Source organism: Lepidothrix coronata, unplaced genomic scaffold (genome assembly GCF_001604755.1).
Source record: "Lepidothrix coronata isolate B3197 unplaced genomic scaffold, Lepidothrix_coronata-1.0 Scaffold266, whole genome shotgun sequence".
Taxonomy (NCBI): domain Eukaryota; kingdom Metazoa; phylum Chordata; class Aves; order Passeriformes; family Pipridae; genus Lepidothrix; species Lepidothrix coronata.
In genome coordinates this window covers 156,032-171,865 of record NW_016690446.1, presented here as the reverse complement: position 1 = coordinate 171,865, position 15,834 = coordinate 156,032, and the positions used below count along the sequence as shown (strand labels likewise).

The window sequence follows — 15,834 nt, the reverse complement described above, 5'->3', positions numbered from 1 at the left end:
CCTTTTATTCGAATAAAAGTTTAGTTAGCTCCTCTGCCTCTGGGATATTTTTGAGGCTCCTAATAACAGCAAGAGGCAGGTATTTTTCAGAGCAATGTTAACGAACCGTGCCCGTCCCTCACAAGCAAACGGGCCGGCGGAGGCGCCCGCGCGGGGCGCTGCGCGCTGCGGCCGGGGCGGAGGGTGCCGGGCGCGCGCCCCCGCCGGCCAATCGGGCGTCTCCTCGGGTTCCCGCGCGCACCGCCCACCTGCGGTTGGGGGCAGGGCCGAGGTGCGGTGACGTCACGGGCGGTGGCGCCCAGGCCCCGCCCCCCGGTAACGGGCCGTGAGGCGCCGCTGTCACCGCGCGAGGGGACGCGGCCGGGCCGCCCTCACACAGCGCTGCTCCTGCGGGGACACCGCGGAACGGCACAGGGGAAAGTCTGCGTGCGTGATATTCTAAAAAAAAGGGAGACAGCGGTGTTGTGGTGTTGTTGGTTTTGGGTTTTTTTTTTTGGTCCTCGTCTGTTTGGATTTCTTTCTAAACTTATGAAAAATGGCAACAGCAGCATATGTGGACCATTTTGCGGCAGAGTGCCTTGTTTCCATGTCAAGTCGTGCTGTTATCCACAGTCCCAGAGGGGAGCCTGATCCCCAACCTGGTGAAGCAATATTTCCTCCATCCAATGGAGAAGATAAGCGGGAAGTCAGAGAAGCCGGGAAGGACAATGGACCCTCGTTACTGGTGGTAGCCAGCATTTTAGCAGACCTGAACCAGCATGTCCCAAACTCACCTGCGCTGAGGATGGAAAACACGGAGACCCTTGATAGAACAGAACAAATACACATTTCCATTGCTCCTAAGGAGTTTGGGGAAGAAAGTGTGTCTTCGGCTGGTAAGCATGGAGGAGAGCGAGCAGCCACACCTACCAGCCTGGCTGCAGTCACTGAGCCAAGCCCCAGACAAAAGAACAAACGCATAAGAAGCTGGACTGACCCTGGATCACCCCAGAAAAAGCACAAATGCCACTATGTGGGGTGTGAAAAAGTTTATGGCAAATCTTCCCATCTTAAAGCTCATCTAAGGACCCACACAGGTTAGTTACGATCCAGCCAGAGATTTATTTGTTACAGCTTGGTAATTAAAACCAAACCCAAACAAACTTGTATTTGGCCACTGTTATGGTTTCACCTCTCGGAACTCAAGCTCGGGAAAGCCAAACGGCAAAAAAACCCCAAAAAACAAACCTCTGGGAATAAACCCTTACTGGGCATAGATTCAAAGCTAATGTTGCCCTGTTTTATTAATGTCACAGGGAATGGCATGTGGGTCATCTGTGTGGATTGTACCAAGCTGTAATTTTTAGCTGCTAGCCTTCTTGTTCTGTGTCTTGTACTTCCCTTTCCAATACTTCTTACCTTCCTGTTTTTCCTTCCCCATGCTCCCATCACTATACCATGCTTATCACTTCCCATGCAAGCTTTAGTATTCTTGATATTTTAAAATTAAATGTTCTAGAGGCACCTAAATGGCTGTGTGTCTGTTTCTTTCTTTAGCAGACACTTTGTGAAAGCTAGAGAAAGCAGAAAGGCAGACGGAGAGGCTGAACACCATAAATGAAGAGAGAGGGGGATAGGGGCAGTCTCTGAGAGGCTTTTGACAGCTGGGTAAAACCAATTTAAAACCAAAAAACATTGGAATTCAACCATTAACTTGTACTTATCAGTGCTTAGTGTTTACTTCTTGCTGAAGACTTATCTGACCACTTTTTTGTTGCTATTGTAATTTATGAGACACACCCATAGAAAAAGTGGAAGTCTTGCAAGCGCTGTGAAAGTTGTCCTGAAAGTATTAGGAGAGCCATCTTGAAAGAGGCCCCAGGACTGGCCACACCTCATGCCTGGTGCTGGGGAACAGGATGGCTTCAGTCAGAGGGGGACACCAAAAATTGAGGAGAGTGGTCTCTGCTGAAGGCACAACCACAGCACATCTGCTGAGGCACCACAGCGACCAGAGCAGCTTGTGCCAGGTTCCACAGATGACCAGACAGCACATTAGTTCACTGGGACATACGATCAGTTCTCTTGGAAGGAGCAGTAAGAAAGAGATCCCCAGAACTAAACATGACTTAGCAACTCCTGAACGGTTTTAGCTCAGAGGTGTCAACCTCACCCACCTGGCCAGACCTTCAGTGTCCCTTCGTATTTTCCTGTTGCCTTCCTGAGATAAAGCAAGAGCCATTCTAATTTGAGGGCGTGTTTTGCTCTGTGGGGGAGAGAAGAAAGCCCCATCAAGTTTGAGCGTATGGATGGACAATTCCCCGTGGCACACAGCCAAAGGAACAGCATGTTCCTGGCACCCCAGGCAGCCTGTCCTGCTTTGCACTGTGTAACTGCTTTTTGCCGCCTTGGGAGCTACACAGAAAAGGTGTTTCCACTTGGCTTGCAGGAAATTGTCTCCGTTAATTTTCAGTTCTTTTGCATTCTTATTGCTGGCATTTGCCATTGTCCTGAAAGCGAAAGATAAATTTAGCGATGTTCCTGGGCTCCCAAAGCAAGCGGAGCCCAAGAAGGGAACTCGTGTCCCTGATAAAGCGGAGGGCTGGGCATGGGGAGAGGAGGGAGGGCAGAGCCGGCGGGGAGTGCCGGCACGGCGGAGTCATTCGGGGACGCTGGCTCGCCTCCAAGTTCTCTGATTTTTTCTTTTTCCCGTTTTTTTTTAAACTCTTAATTTCCTGTATATTTTCCAGGTCTGTAGGGCTCGATTGGCTATTGCTGTAGCTAATGGCACAGAGAAGAGAGCATGTGCGTGTGTCTGAGAGCTAAAGGAAAAGCAGGGAAGGGACTGTTTTTGCCCAGGGAGTGGCAAGACCCTCGGGGACTACAGCTTCTTTGTTTTCTTTCGTCTCCAGTGTCTGTGTGGGAAGCTTTAAGCAAAGCTGCCAAGTTTCCCTCCTCATTGGCAACAGGTCTGTCTCTGTTTGGATTGAGTTTTAAACAGGCTTAAATGCCTCTTACTCCCCTTCCAGAATGTTTTCTAAGGTGTTGGGATTTTTTTCTGTCTTTAAAAGAAATTGTGACAGGCTTGAAAAAAGTTTGTAAGACACTAAGACTTAAAAGCTAATAGAACAAGTGATGACTTCCAGGACTAGGAAATGTTTGCTTTTACGAAACACAAAATGGGTTTTACTGATGTAGAACGAGAGTTTTGGGTATCCTGTGCTTTCCAGTTGATCCTGAACTAGCTGAGTAAGGCATCAGTCTACCCGTGTGTCAGATGGGTAAGGGGATGGGTGTCCACCTCACCCTGCAGTGCTGAAAGGACACCAGGGACACAGGGAAGCTGCTTTAAACACCAACCCAAAGAACTGCCAAACCTATTTACTAAGAAACAGTCAAAAACCTCTGCTGTGGAGTGGAGCTTCTTCCATTGCTGTATGACCAGGTGAGCTGGTATTTAGGGGTGAGCTGAAGGCTGAGAACAGTACTGCAGGCTAGAGATTATGATCATGCAAGAGATACTTAAACAGAGCAGTTTATGACCTGCTTTAGAATCTTCCTTGTTCTTGTCTGCTGCTGGGCTCAGAAACTAAGGGCTTTGCTCTTCATGCTTGGAGCAAGGATAGATCCTTGACCTTGTGGTGTGGCAAAGAGATACAGAGCTTTCCAAATACTCCTGGGTCAAATCCAGCCCACACTGATAGGGACTGGGAGCTGGTAGCGTTTTCCAGCTGTTTGGTGCCCTGTGTGAAATCCTTCTGATAGTTATAGCTAGATTTCAGTGCTCAGTTATCTAAAGCAAAAACCACAGTGCAGAGGATGCTAATTATCTTATTTAAAGCAAAGGAAACAAGGTGGAAAAGCCAAGGAAGTAGCGTCTGCCTTTTATCCTCTACTCAGAGTACAAAAAAGTTTTAGAGTTAAGTACTTGATTAGCACAAACTGTGGTAGGCAATCCATGGTTTCTGGTGCACTTCTTTGGTACTCCAGTGGCTAAGCTGTCTCAGCCTTATGAATACTTCATCTTTATTAAATTGCAAAGCCTTGCACCAGGGAGAAAACATTTGTCACCAAAATCTTTACTATTCTCTCCACCAGCTTTCAAAGTTCCCCTTCCCCTACGTGTCTTTTCACATTTATGTTTTCCACCCTACTTTCTCACTGGATGTCCTGGCGTTCAACATAATCATCAGCCACATAGCCCTTGAAGTTTTAATGTTTACCAGGAGGTTATATGTGGTGTTGGAGGTAGATGGCAAGTCCAAATTCTTGTCCAGTAAGGTTCCTGTGAGTCTCAGAAGCTGTGTTGTGGTGCACAGATACAGCACCCTGTTTGTCCAAGCTATACTGACCCCACTGATACAGAGAGTTTCATTTCCATACTGGTTTTAAAAATTCTCTCCACTCCTGAGAAAATTCATAAACACAAAGGACTTTCAGAAAATCAGATAAATCAGACTAAGTTGTCCTTCCTCTAAGCAGGTTTTCATCACAAAGGTTTGGAAATTTTCCGAGTCATTGGAAACCACTTTGTCTCTTGATGCACCAGTGGGAAGAGGGAGACAGTGCAGAGCCTGGCAGTACCACTACGTTCTGAAGAGGTTGTAGAGAGCCCCAACTTACTGCATTATACCATGCATTTATATGTAGAAAAACAGACTGGATTTGGGCCAGGGATCACAAGAATCCTGTATTGCAGCTCCTCTCCAAATCACTGTGACCTCTCAAGCTTTTAGCCATCTTCATTAGCATGGCATCATGAATGCAGAGATTAAACAAAATAAACCTTTGTTTAATTCCATCCTTCTAAAGTCAGTCATCCTACTCACTAAGCAGCACATCATAACAGGAACAGCTTTTCAGGAAGTCATCAGAACTAAATGAGTTTGCACAAATTAGCATAAACTTCTGGAGATGTGGGCACCAGTCTCAGTCTGGAGTCTTAGTATGGGAGAGTCTTGCAGGAAAACAACTTGTGGGCCTTGTGGCTTAACAGTGGCTCCTCTGTACTACTGCTAAACTGGCTCTATGTGGCTGTTGGGGCACAGGAAGAAGAGAAGGCCTAATTATATGACCCTTGCTCATAGATGTCAGGTTAGGACTCATCCAAGAGAAAGTGGTCAAGACCTGTGTCAGTCTCTATCTGACAGAGTGAGCTTGGGCAGCTCTGTATTCTCTGCTTAGCCTTACAGTTAGGGAGGTTTTGTTATTTGGCATCTGTTGTTTTTAGTCTAACCCTTATTCCTGAAATATTGGTTGAATTAAAATAGGTAGAAAAGACTGATTCATTTCCATTCCCTTGTAAAGAAGTTTTCATTTCTTTACATGAAATCTCTAGAAGCACATTTTTGAGGACAACACTAATGAACCCGGATGAAAAAAAGTTATTTTTTAGCTTATGTGCTCTTTTATTGCATCAGTTATTTTATCTTGTTTCCCTAGGCAACATTTTTCTGATTATTTTGTAGCTGAGATATGTGAAAATGGAGAATTTAATAACGTATTCGGTATTTGAAAGCAATCTGAGAAATGAAACTATCAAACCTCATTGTGACAAGTATGACAACAGCATAACAATTGAGCTGGACAAACTGGAGTAGAATACAGCCTGTGCTCAAGTTGGTAAAGAGGCCTTTATATAAAGTGCAGATAATGTGTTTTGAATAGGGGCTTGGATTTCACTTTCAGTTCTAGTATTACGTTAACACAAAGAGTAAAGCACAGCTTCCTCTAAGTTCTGAATGAAGATGCAATCTGTGTGTGTGAAGAAACCAATTAACCAAGCAAGTTCTTGTATCAGTGAAATAAAGTTCATATTCCGTTTTAGCACCTGGCATTTACCTGAAACATGGCTAGTTAGCCAAAACCCATGAGGTTTCCTTTAGCTTGCCTTAGGCACACACTGACTCCCGAAGGGCTCACGTGCAGCAAGGGCGCAGTGCTTGTGGAGACCCAAGGCTTTGCAGGAAAAGATTACCAGAGGAGAAACCTAATCTAATGCCTTCAGTGCCTGCAGATAGCTCTTGTACAGCAGGATGAAATGAGTGGGTACTAGGGCTTTAATCCATCCTCTGCTGAGCTGCCAGTTGGGCTGCTCTGCATGCCAGGACTTCTGGGGAGCTGCACTCCCTCTGAACAGGATGCCAGCGGAAATTGGAAAGGCCTTTCTCCACTGCTGATCTTCCACAGGCCAAAGGACAGACTAAATTAATTCGTCCCTCTGCATGTTGGGCCTCCCGGTTTTGAAGTTGTTGTGTTACAAGTTAGAAAGGGCTCTCAGGGTCTGCATGCTCACCTCACTCACTGCAGTACGCCCAGCTCAGCCAAAAGCTGCAGGGTGTCTCTGGGCTGGTGCGTTCCCTAACTGCCCTCCACTTCCTCACTTTGCTGACTGCATCAAAATCTTTTCTCTAAAGTTTGTCTCTGAGATGGGCCCAAATGATGGCTTCTGGACAGATTCAAATGCTGGCCTCATGAAACCGTTCTTTCCAGCCTGAGCCATAAGCACTTTTTCTGAGCGTTAAGAAGTTCAGCAGCCTACTCCTACTTTTTTCCTGAAAACTGATAATCTCAAGTGTCCTCTAATAAGCCTATATTTTTAAAAGCAATACAGATTTGTAAAGCATTGTTGGTGTTTCTTCTGAGAGAGCTTTGCAACTTCTTACTTCCTCTAAGAAAATTTCAATACATTAAAAAAGTCAGTAGAAAACACAGAACAGCTTGCTTTAGAGCCCTGCCCGAGTCCCCACCCTAACATGCAATTCCCAAGACTGAAGTTCTAAGCCTGGATCAACAGTTTATGTTCCTGGAAGATAACAAATATCATACATGCTATAAGTTTCTTAATGTTAAAGTATTTGAAATAAGGACAGGGCATACATTTTTTAAAAGAGTAAGTAAATTTTAAAACTTACATGTTTCAAAAAGAACTCAAGTCAGGAAGAAAAGCTGAACTACTCCTACTCACTCCTTTTACACGACTGCTTTAAGACTGAATAACAGGATTCAGTTAATTCAGTGCAAAAAAGTTAGGGTTAAATTAGTTGCATGGTGAATCCAATTGGCTGACAACTGTATTGTTATACAGGTTTTTCTGTGAAAGGCTTCCCTTTTTTTCAGTTCCCTCCTTTTTCTCCTCAGTCTTTATGGAAATTTTAATCATGCAGAAGTCACCGAAATTAAGTTTCTGATCACAATGTACAGAATTTAGGTATTGTAGCTCAAAAGCATTTAAAGTAAAGCAGTACTTATCATTGTAATAACTGTACCTCGTGGAAACTCAGAAACAGTACAGAATTCTCTCTCCACAAACCATTCAAACCATTTTTCTTCTGGCGTGGAGGTGGGACTGGTGTCCAGTGTGATGAACCTTATTAATCCTGGAAGCAGTGAGGGTGGGTGACCTTCCCGTTGTCTTCCTCATCCTAGACACTGGTAGTAGCACTTTCCTTCTCAGTAGCAAGACCTAAATCTTACAGGTAGTTTGAGGTAAACCAGCAAACAAGCTTTTGAGTTGGATGATTACAATTTCCAGCCCTGTGGAAAGAAAAGTGTTCAGAATGATCTGTAGAAGATTTTTCTGCAGTAGCACATTTTTTTCTGCGGGACACTGGCAAGCGTATGTGACGTAAATTGTGCATAAACAAATCTTTTGCTAAACTGGAGTTCTTTATGAAACAAACTCACAGTTTGATTCCATCTGAAAAGAAGGCACCTTTAACCATTTAAAATACAACTGTTCCATTGTGTTTTTGTCTGGCTGAACATGGTTATGGCACGTCCAAGAGCAGAAACCTGGAACTTGTTTATATTGGACATGTGGTTTCTAGTTCTGTTTTATAAGTTAAGCATGTTCCAACTTCTCCCCTGCCCCCTTCCAGTCTTGGATCAGCTGTCTGGAAGTCGGTGCTGACAGAGCCAAAAAAATACTCTGCTGTTCAAATGCTGGACAACTTTTGAAGGGTCCTTTCTGTAGAATTTCTATAGGTATACTTTTTTCCCTTTGTTACCCACTTGGCTTTTATTAGGTAGATTTGTGTGGGCAGTGAGATCATTATCTTGCTGTGTTCAGTTTAACAATAGCTAGACAATGTGGGTTATTTAAGTGCAGGCACTGAAGTCAGACACACATATCCTGTACTTTTCAGGTCTTGCAGATTCAGCAGATCTTACAGGGCCTCCACTTAATATAAAAGAAAGGTTTTTAAAAGTTCAAAGTGCCACCATTGTGGTTACTTGTAGAAAAACGACCTCAGAAGCTTTTTTGCAGCCCTAACATAAAAAGCATTTACTAACCAGGAACTTGGCACAAGTCAAACAGTATTAAAGTAAGCATATCCTGAAATGACCTCTAGTGCAAGGGAAAGATTTTCTGTAATCAGTTACAGCACGTTTGTAGTGTTCTCAGGAATTACAGGCAAAATATTTGTACTGGGTATCTGCTGACATTGCAGCCAATGGACCAATAGATCCATCCTTAGATTTATTGCACACTCTATTTCTACCAGACAGCTCTCTTATTATTCAGTTATAAGTTATATAAGTTTTTGGAATAGAGGCACCTGGAAAACTCCCACGAGAGAGCATTGTGTCGCTGCTGCATGTGTGGCATCTTTCCATCAGCCTTGGTGCTGCAGCCAGCTCAGGTGTACCTGGACAGCAAACACCCAAACAGGATGGACATGCTGGTTATGTCCTTACTGTCCACAACAGCTGCTTCTAAAACTGGTAAAGGAGAGAGGCAGAAATGCCACCTCTTCCAGAGGGATGTATTGAGCTTTTTAAACTAAACAGCTGTAAGTATTCCCACTAGAGGAACTTAGAATGGAGCCAGCTGAGAAGGATTAGAACATGACAGCCTAGTCCATCTTCACATCTTTCCTGCAAAATTTTGTGAAGTGGTGAAGTGGTTCATTAATAGATTAGAGAAACATTTATTTTGCCGTTTGGGGGTAAATAAATGAAATTACATTGGTACAAATTTACATACTAGACTGGGACTTTACAGATTCTTGCAGAACCTCACAGCTGCATGCAAGGCTCTCCTGTATTCCTTATCTGGTAGTTTAGGCCTTATCCTGCTATAACAAATATGAACAGGGATGCTGCTAAAATCTCACAAAACCACAGACTGATTCTTGTTATGTACTGTAGGGGCTCATTGAATTTGCAGTCTCTTTTAAATGCCAGCAGAAGGACTGCAGATGAGCATTAATACAGGAGGGCATTGGTAGTTCTTGATTGTTCTGGCAGTTGATGTATTTTCCAAGCCTTATGTGAATTGTGTGCAGCTTTCTTATGCATGTGAAACTCTGACTAGAGCACAGAGAGCCTTGTAAGTCAATGGAGACTTCATTTGGTGCATGTATGTCTACAAGCAGTGCCCATAGAATGGTTGGACTCACTGGATAATAAATCCAGGCTGTATTCATAATTATATCTTTTAAATTCTCAGAACATGGCCAAAACAAAACCGAATTTCTTAGATATCCCAAAGGATTACTTTCTGCCAGGATTCTCATTAATACATTTTTCGCCCTTGTGCAAAGATGAACCATATTTACACCTTCCATTTGCCCCAAATTTCATCATTAAAAACATATGAATTCTTCTCACTAACATTTTAGAAATAGTCTTTCTCAGACTGACAACATTTGGAATCAAATTCTAGCATAAATAGAAATGTAGGAGCAAAATGATGAGCAACCAGAAAAGCAAATGCTTTGGAATTTATAGATGGCCCTGCATAGTAGTATTAGCATAAATAGACTTATTAGAAATGGATTTAAAAGCTTGAGTTTTCACAAGTGACAGAGAAGATAGAAAATTTGGTCATGGTAATTCTAATTATTGATTACTAATTTTAATAGATGCTATGGTGAACTATGGATGCTATCTAGAACTATAGAATCAGTTTTACTTTGACCTATATGATATGATATGAGGTAAGACTATCTCTAGCTAATTACCTACCCCTTGTCTAAAAAAACCTCTGTCAGTGTCCTTATAAGGAAACATATATTTTTTTTAAGCACAGAATTTTGTGTTTCATTTGGAAAGAAACCTCTTCCTCTCCCCACCACCTGCAAATATAGTAAACATTGCATTCATAAGACACATAAAAGTGTTTTTGTACACAGTTAAAGATAACTTTTAATGAACCCTAACTCTGATTCTGCCCCTCCTACTTGTGCTGGTGAGGCTTTGAAGGGGGAAAGGGCTCTTGCAGCTCTATATCTCAGCATTGCTCAGGTAGTGGGATGTGTTGCCTGGAGGGAGAATTGTCCCTTTACCCACTATCTCCACTGTTACCTGCTCTGCAGAATACCTGACATTGGTGACAAGGTAAGTTTTCAAAAGGCTGCCACGAACCTTGCCCCAGACTTCTCCAGCTGGGCAGTGTACAGCTGGAATGCGTTCAGGAACATGACTGTCAGACACCTCACACTGCACTGAGAATCTGCAGAGCTCTTACTCCATAATGCAGAGACAAAGCTCTAATGAGAAACAGCTTTTAAGGACTGCTTGTCAAAGTACAGCTGTTCAGCACCAGCATCTTCTGTGCAAAGTCTCAGGCAGTCCCCAAAGGGGTGTTCTTTTTAAAAAACACCCAAAAAGAACAGAACATCTTGTCATTCTGTTCTTACCCCAGATCAGTACTTGGAACACACTGATAGTTCAAGTAAGCAGTGTGGACTAGGCCAACACAGCTCTTCTCTCCAAGCCTACACTCTCACCTGACTCACACCACAAGGTCCTAGGTGGTGAAGGGCTACATTTTTAGAGACTTTTTGCTAACATTGCTGACAGGTGAAAACTCATGTAGAACTGGCCTGTTTTCTCTGCACTTCTGCATGTGATTTTTTTGAGCAGTGTGGCCTCTGGAGAAAAACAGTATCACTGACCTTATCTAGACAAAATCATCTCTGTAATGATACACTATTTTAAACCTGCATTTTTCACTCGATACTTCCTCTTCTCTTCCCTGTCATTTAAAATGAGATTATTTAATAGACTGCTGTTAATTCCATGGTTTTAGGGCTCTGTAACACAAAAAAATCATAGTTCTGCTCTTTCACTATGTTTGATAGGTTAATAAGGATTTGAGTACTTTCTCTCCTCTCAGTCTAACACCAAGCCTCTCAGTGAAAGAACCCTTCACTTTTCATGTCCTCATCTTGACTGGTGTTCTTACAGACTGTTTACAGGAAAATAATTCCATTTTTATATGCAACAGACTGCTTCCTCTTGAATGTACAAATAGCTAGATTAATTTTTGTCACTAAGGCAAAAATTACTAAAATTTATATTTCGTAACTAAGAATATAATAAATTAAAGGAAAGGTCTGAGAGATTTCTATCTGGTTGGTGCTTTGCTTTTGTAATGAATTCCTAAAAAAGCAGCTATGCTTTCTGAGATTTTATCATCAATACCCGAAATTGTGCTGCTAAGGTTAGCATTTGTGGGTGGGTTACAGACTAATTTGTTTGGAACAGCATATGACACCTGTGCTGAACTTCTGTGCAAATGTTTGCTTAAAGCTTCTTTCCAAAAGCCAGCTCTGTTGTGTACAGTGTGTCCTTGGAGACATCCAAGTTCCATTTCTCTATTGCATGCATATACACTGGATATGAGCACTGTTGTTTGCAGGAGTCTCAAACTCACTTAGCAGAAGCCACGTTTCTCTGGTGTTGGCACCCAAATTGCTTTCTTGGACGTTTCGATGACTTTCTTACAGAAAGGCAAGGAAGTGATGTGATTGATATATTTGATAGTTTTTGTTCTTTGAATGCAGGGGAGGAACTGAGCTCCACTCTCATTTGCAAAGAAGGCCAAGTGATCACATAACTGTCTTCTCAACCAAATGGTTGTAAAGAGGCTGTACCATCCTCGTGGGTGCACTGCAAGGTCCCTGTATTCCCCGTATGTTCTGACACACTTTCCATTTGAGTTCATTCCTTGCTGTTCCAAGGACAAACACAGTAGGAACAACAGTAACTTTCACTGCACAACTGTATTTCACTTGAAAATCAAACCACTTTTGGGTATTTTAATATCTCATTTTAAAAAAATACACAAACAGTCCTCAGTTCCTAGGCCAATCTTGTGTCTGACTCTTCTGATTATGAAACAAAGCTCCTTCCCATCTGTACAGAACTCCAGTGACACAACAGTAGTCAGTGAATAATCAACTCTAACACTTCGGCTTCTGTGTTACTTTTTGTGTGAGCATTCCTTGTATCCAGTTCCTTCTCCTGTGTTAAGTCATGGGATTATGCCCTAGCTGCCTCATGCAGAGTGGTAAATTTATTCTCCTAACAGCATTTACAGCCTTGAGTTGTAGAATGAAGGGGTTATACTGAAAAGGTGATTTTCAGTGTGCATCAATGAGCATGGGGACAGCACGGGGTATACAGCTTTACAGTGCTGAGCTTATGTATCTTCTGCAAAAAATGCTAAATGTATACCAGTTTATGTGCAGTGTAATGATGTAGCATTATTCCCAAGATTTAGCTTTTCTCCTACTTGTCCATTATTCACAAATCCTAAAATTGAGCTGTAAAAACTTATTTTCAAAAAAAAGTAGAAACAAGTTCCAAATGTTGATTGAAAATCAAGTACAAAATACTTTGTGCCTCGTGTCTTTTGGTAGGAATAATAAGCTGTCCCATTTGGCACTGTTAAGCTGAAACAGCAGTAGCTGCATCATCTCAATCGCCTAACGCTGTCAGGATACAACACAACTTATGAAGTTGCAATTCCTGTTTTCTCTGGGTTTATTTACAGTCAGTCTGTTGTAACAGAACCTCCTGATTACTCAAGGTATGAACCTTGTAGTTCTTCCTTCTGCAGTTCCTGAATCCCAGCCCAAGACCCCTCATGGCTTCCAGAGCTGGGCTCAGCAGGAGCTGAGGAAGTCAGGTTCAAATCATTTTATGGTTCTCAGATTTAGGAGTAGATTGACCAAGAGTCCAAATGGAAGAACAGCAGGGAACTTGTGTGATCTTTCTCAAAGTAAAAATTATACCCTGTATATTGGGTTTTGGAGCTAGCCTGCAGACTTACATGGCAGTGATATCTTCTAGAATTTCACACTAATAGTGCATTTCTTACTGTATTTCACAGAACTTTTCCATAACAGAAAGCTTCTCCTGAAAAATCTTTGGCCACAGTAAAATCCTGTATTTTACAGAGTATTTCATTAACCCCTCTACTTCAGGCAAGCCAAGTATGGTCAACCTATTTCCTGCAAACATAGGGAACAGGTGCTCCACTTCAAAAAGCCAGCAGGTTTCCTCTCCTTGCCTGGAGTTAAATGTTCTTAAATGAAGAATTGTAGCAGAGCAGGAAGGAATGTCCTGAGGCACTAGTAATTTATGTTTTGGGAAGTAGTAGACATCTTGCTATTACAACATATCTACCTTTGCAGCATTGCATTTTTATTTACATTTTTATTACGTTTGCATTTTTACCTGACATGTATGACCTGTAGAATTCAGAATCTCGGCTAAAGAATCACACAGTGGAATGGTTTACATGTCAACAGGCTTTTAAAGTATGTAGAGAGAAAATGGTGTCTGCTGGGCAGCCCTTCTAGCACAATTCCTATGTACAAGCCACATTCTGCAGTGAGGCATAACTGGGTTTAATGCTAGACTGCTCTGTAAAGGCAAACAGTGAAGACATGGCTGCAGCATGCAAGGGAAGACAGAGTTGCTAAAGAGGCCATGATGTATATATGTACCTTTTAGGAAATTTCAACGTAGTAAAGGTGTTCCTTTCAATACTACTTTGAAAAGGAAAGTAGTGAAAGTATTATTTTCTTTTGAAGAAAGGAATCCAGTTGATTTCTGTATGCGAGTACATGGTGAGATAGTTGCTTGAGAACACCTCTCTATTTTTGAGCTGTATACATTATATGTACCAAGATGCCCTTGACAAAGCTGTCTTTGAAATATGTGTGTTCTCTGTAAGATCTTTTTGGTCCTGTTCCACATCCAGAGTCACACTCAGATAACAGGCTCGTGACTCGTATCCTCCACCACCGGCTTCCTTCGTCCCTTCCCAGCCCTGGCCATGGCCTGTGCTGTGTCACACCCAGCTGGGGAGCACAGGCAGAGCACGTGGAGCTCCCTGGAGCAGAGCTGAGCTGAGGGGGTGGTACACCGGGCGTTCGTGCTCAGAGAAATGGGGCTGTAGCAGCAATGCTCCTCCATTGCAGGCTAATAAAACAGCCTGTCTTCTGTCACAGGATGGGACCTGGGACCTGGGAAGGGACCTGGGCATTCCTGAAGCCTTGCAGGCTTAGAGAGAAGTGGCAGGTCTATCTCAGAAGGAATGCTAAGGGAATCGCATTGCAACATCTCATTACTGACAATTTATTTCTATTTTGAATAAAATACGGCCAAGGTGGTAACACATGCTTTCAGAAACATCTTGAGACATTGGGTAGGAGCCTGATTTTTCAAAAGCTTGAGTGTACAGCCCTACGAGTTCACTCTGGTGATTAAAGCATTAAGGAAGTCAAAATTAAGAGACAATCAGTGATAAGTGTTGAAAACCTTCTCTTATTTATTTTCTGCTTCTATATGAGAATGAGGCCTAGATGTGTATGTACTTACAAACATTTGTAGTTTTAAAGAATTAACATATGAGAAAGGCTGAAAAAAGATGAAACTAGAAAGGAGCAGGTAGCTGGTGTTCTTTTTTCCTTTTCACACAGCTGTGGTTGAAGGAGACTGATAGATCAGGAGATGCAAAATAAACAGGGAAGGTATTGTCAGAATATGAGACTTGCAAAAGGTTGAATGTTGAACTGCAACTGTTGTCTTTTCTAAAAAAATTTGACCTCTTTTAAAAGTGAGCACATTAGAATATAAGCACAACTGTTATCGCAGAATCTGATTCCTTTATTAAAACCAAAACCTGAAGCCCAGTTTAAACAGGAAGTGTGGCTTTACAATCTGGGCAGGAGAATTTGAGGTGTATGCTGTGGGGTTATGCATACCTTGAAGGGTAGCTGCCTGGTGTCAATCAACAGATTTACTGTTTGATTATCAGCCCATAAAACTACTTTCCAGAGCTGCCTGTTCCCTCAAGCTGGATGCTTAACATGGTCATTGGCAGATGCTGCTCATAAACCACTTCAACACCACCTTGCTCTCTGGCAAACAATCCATCCAGAATGGGAATAAAATAACAGGAAATTCCCACTCCCTCTCTCTTTCATACAGTTGCAATAAACTCTCAGTATCAGATTTTTCACTCAGCTTTACTGCTTTAGCTGTACTTATAAATGCTGAAGTTCCGTGTTTCATGCACGCTGTGTTACTGTGAGGTTGTTGATGAAACAGTTCAAAAGTTCACAAAGAGACATTTCACAGTTAGAGCCAAAGACAACTTTACTAACTTCTGTTTGCTTGGCTTCTAGCAAAGTGAAATCTCATCCTGTCCCCAGATCCTGGGAGATGCTGTGCACATAAAATGTCATAACTTACCTGCAAGGTCTGTGCACTTCAGTTGGAGGCAGATGACATTCAACGTCTTCCAGAATTCAGATAAATAAAGTACAGGTCTCCGTTTAGATGAATAATCCTTTAGTCTGTTATTTTGCATAGCGGGACAACCTTTCATTAATTTGATAGGCTTTGCTTTTACAAGCACTGTTCTGTTTTTAGTAGAATAGAATAATAAAAGAATGGTTGATATGTCAACAGAAAAAACTGATTCATAGGGTCATGATTCCTCCTTTGCAGTTATTCACACAAGTGCTGGGGCAGAACTCACAGAGCCAAAGTGGCGTGATTTCAGCATGAATTCATCCGCAGTTCACACCAGATTAATATAATTTGTCA

At 42.3% G+C, this 15,834-nt stretch overlaps 1 protein-coding gene across 1 annotated transcript in view; it reads left to right on the top strand.

Annotated features, from left to right (window-relative positions):
- The first annotated feature begins 301 nt into the window (after positions 1-301).
- KLF13 (Kruppel like factor 13) overlaps positions 302-15,834 on the top strand; it is a 33,349-nt gene continuing 17,816 nt past the window's right edge. Inside the window, exon 1 of the mRNA XM_017835923.1 lies at positions 302-1,076. Coding sequence (XP_017691412.1) covers positions 536-1,076 — 541 coding nt within the window. The 5' untranslated portion in view covers positions 302-535. The remainder of the gene's footprint in view (positions 1,077-15,834) is intronic.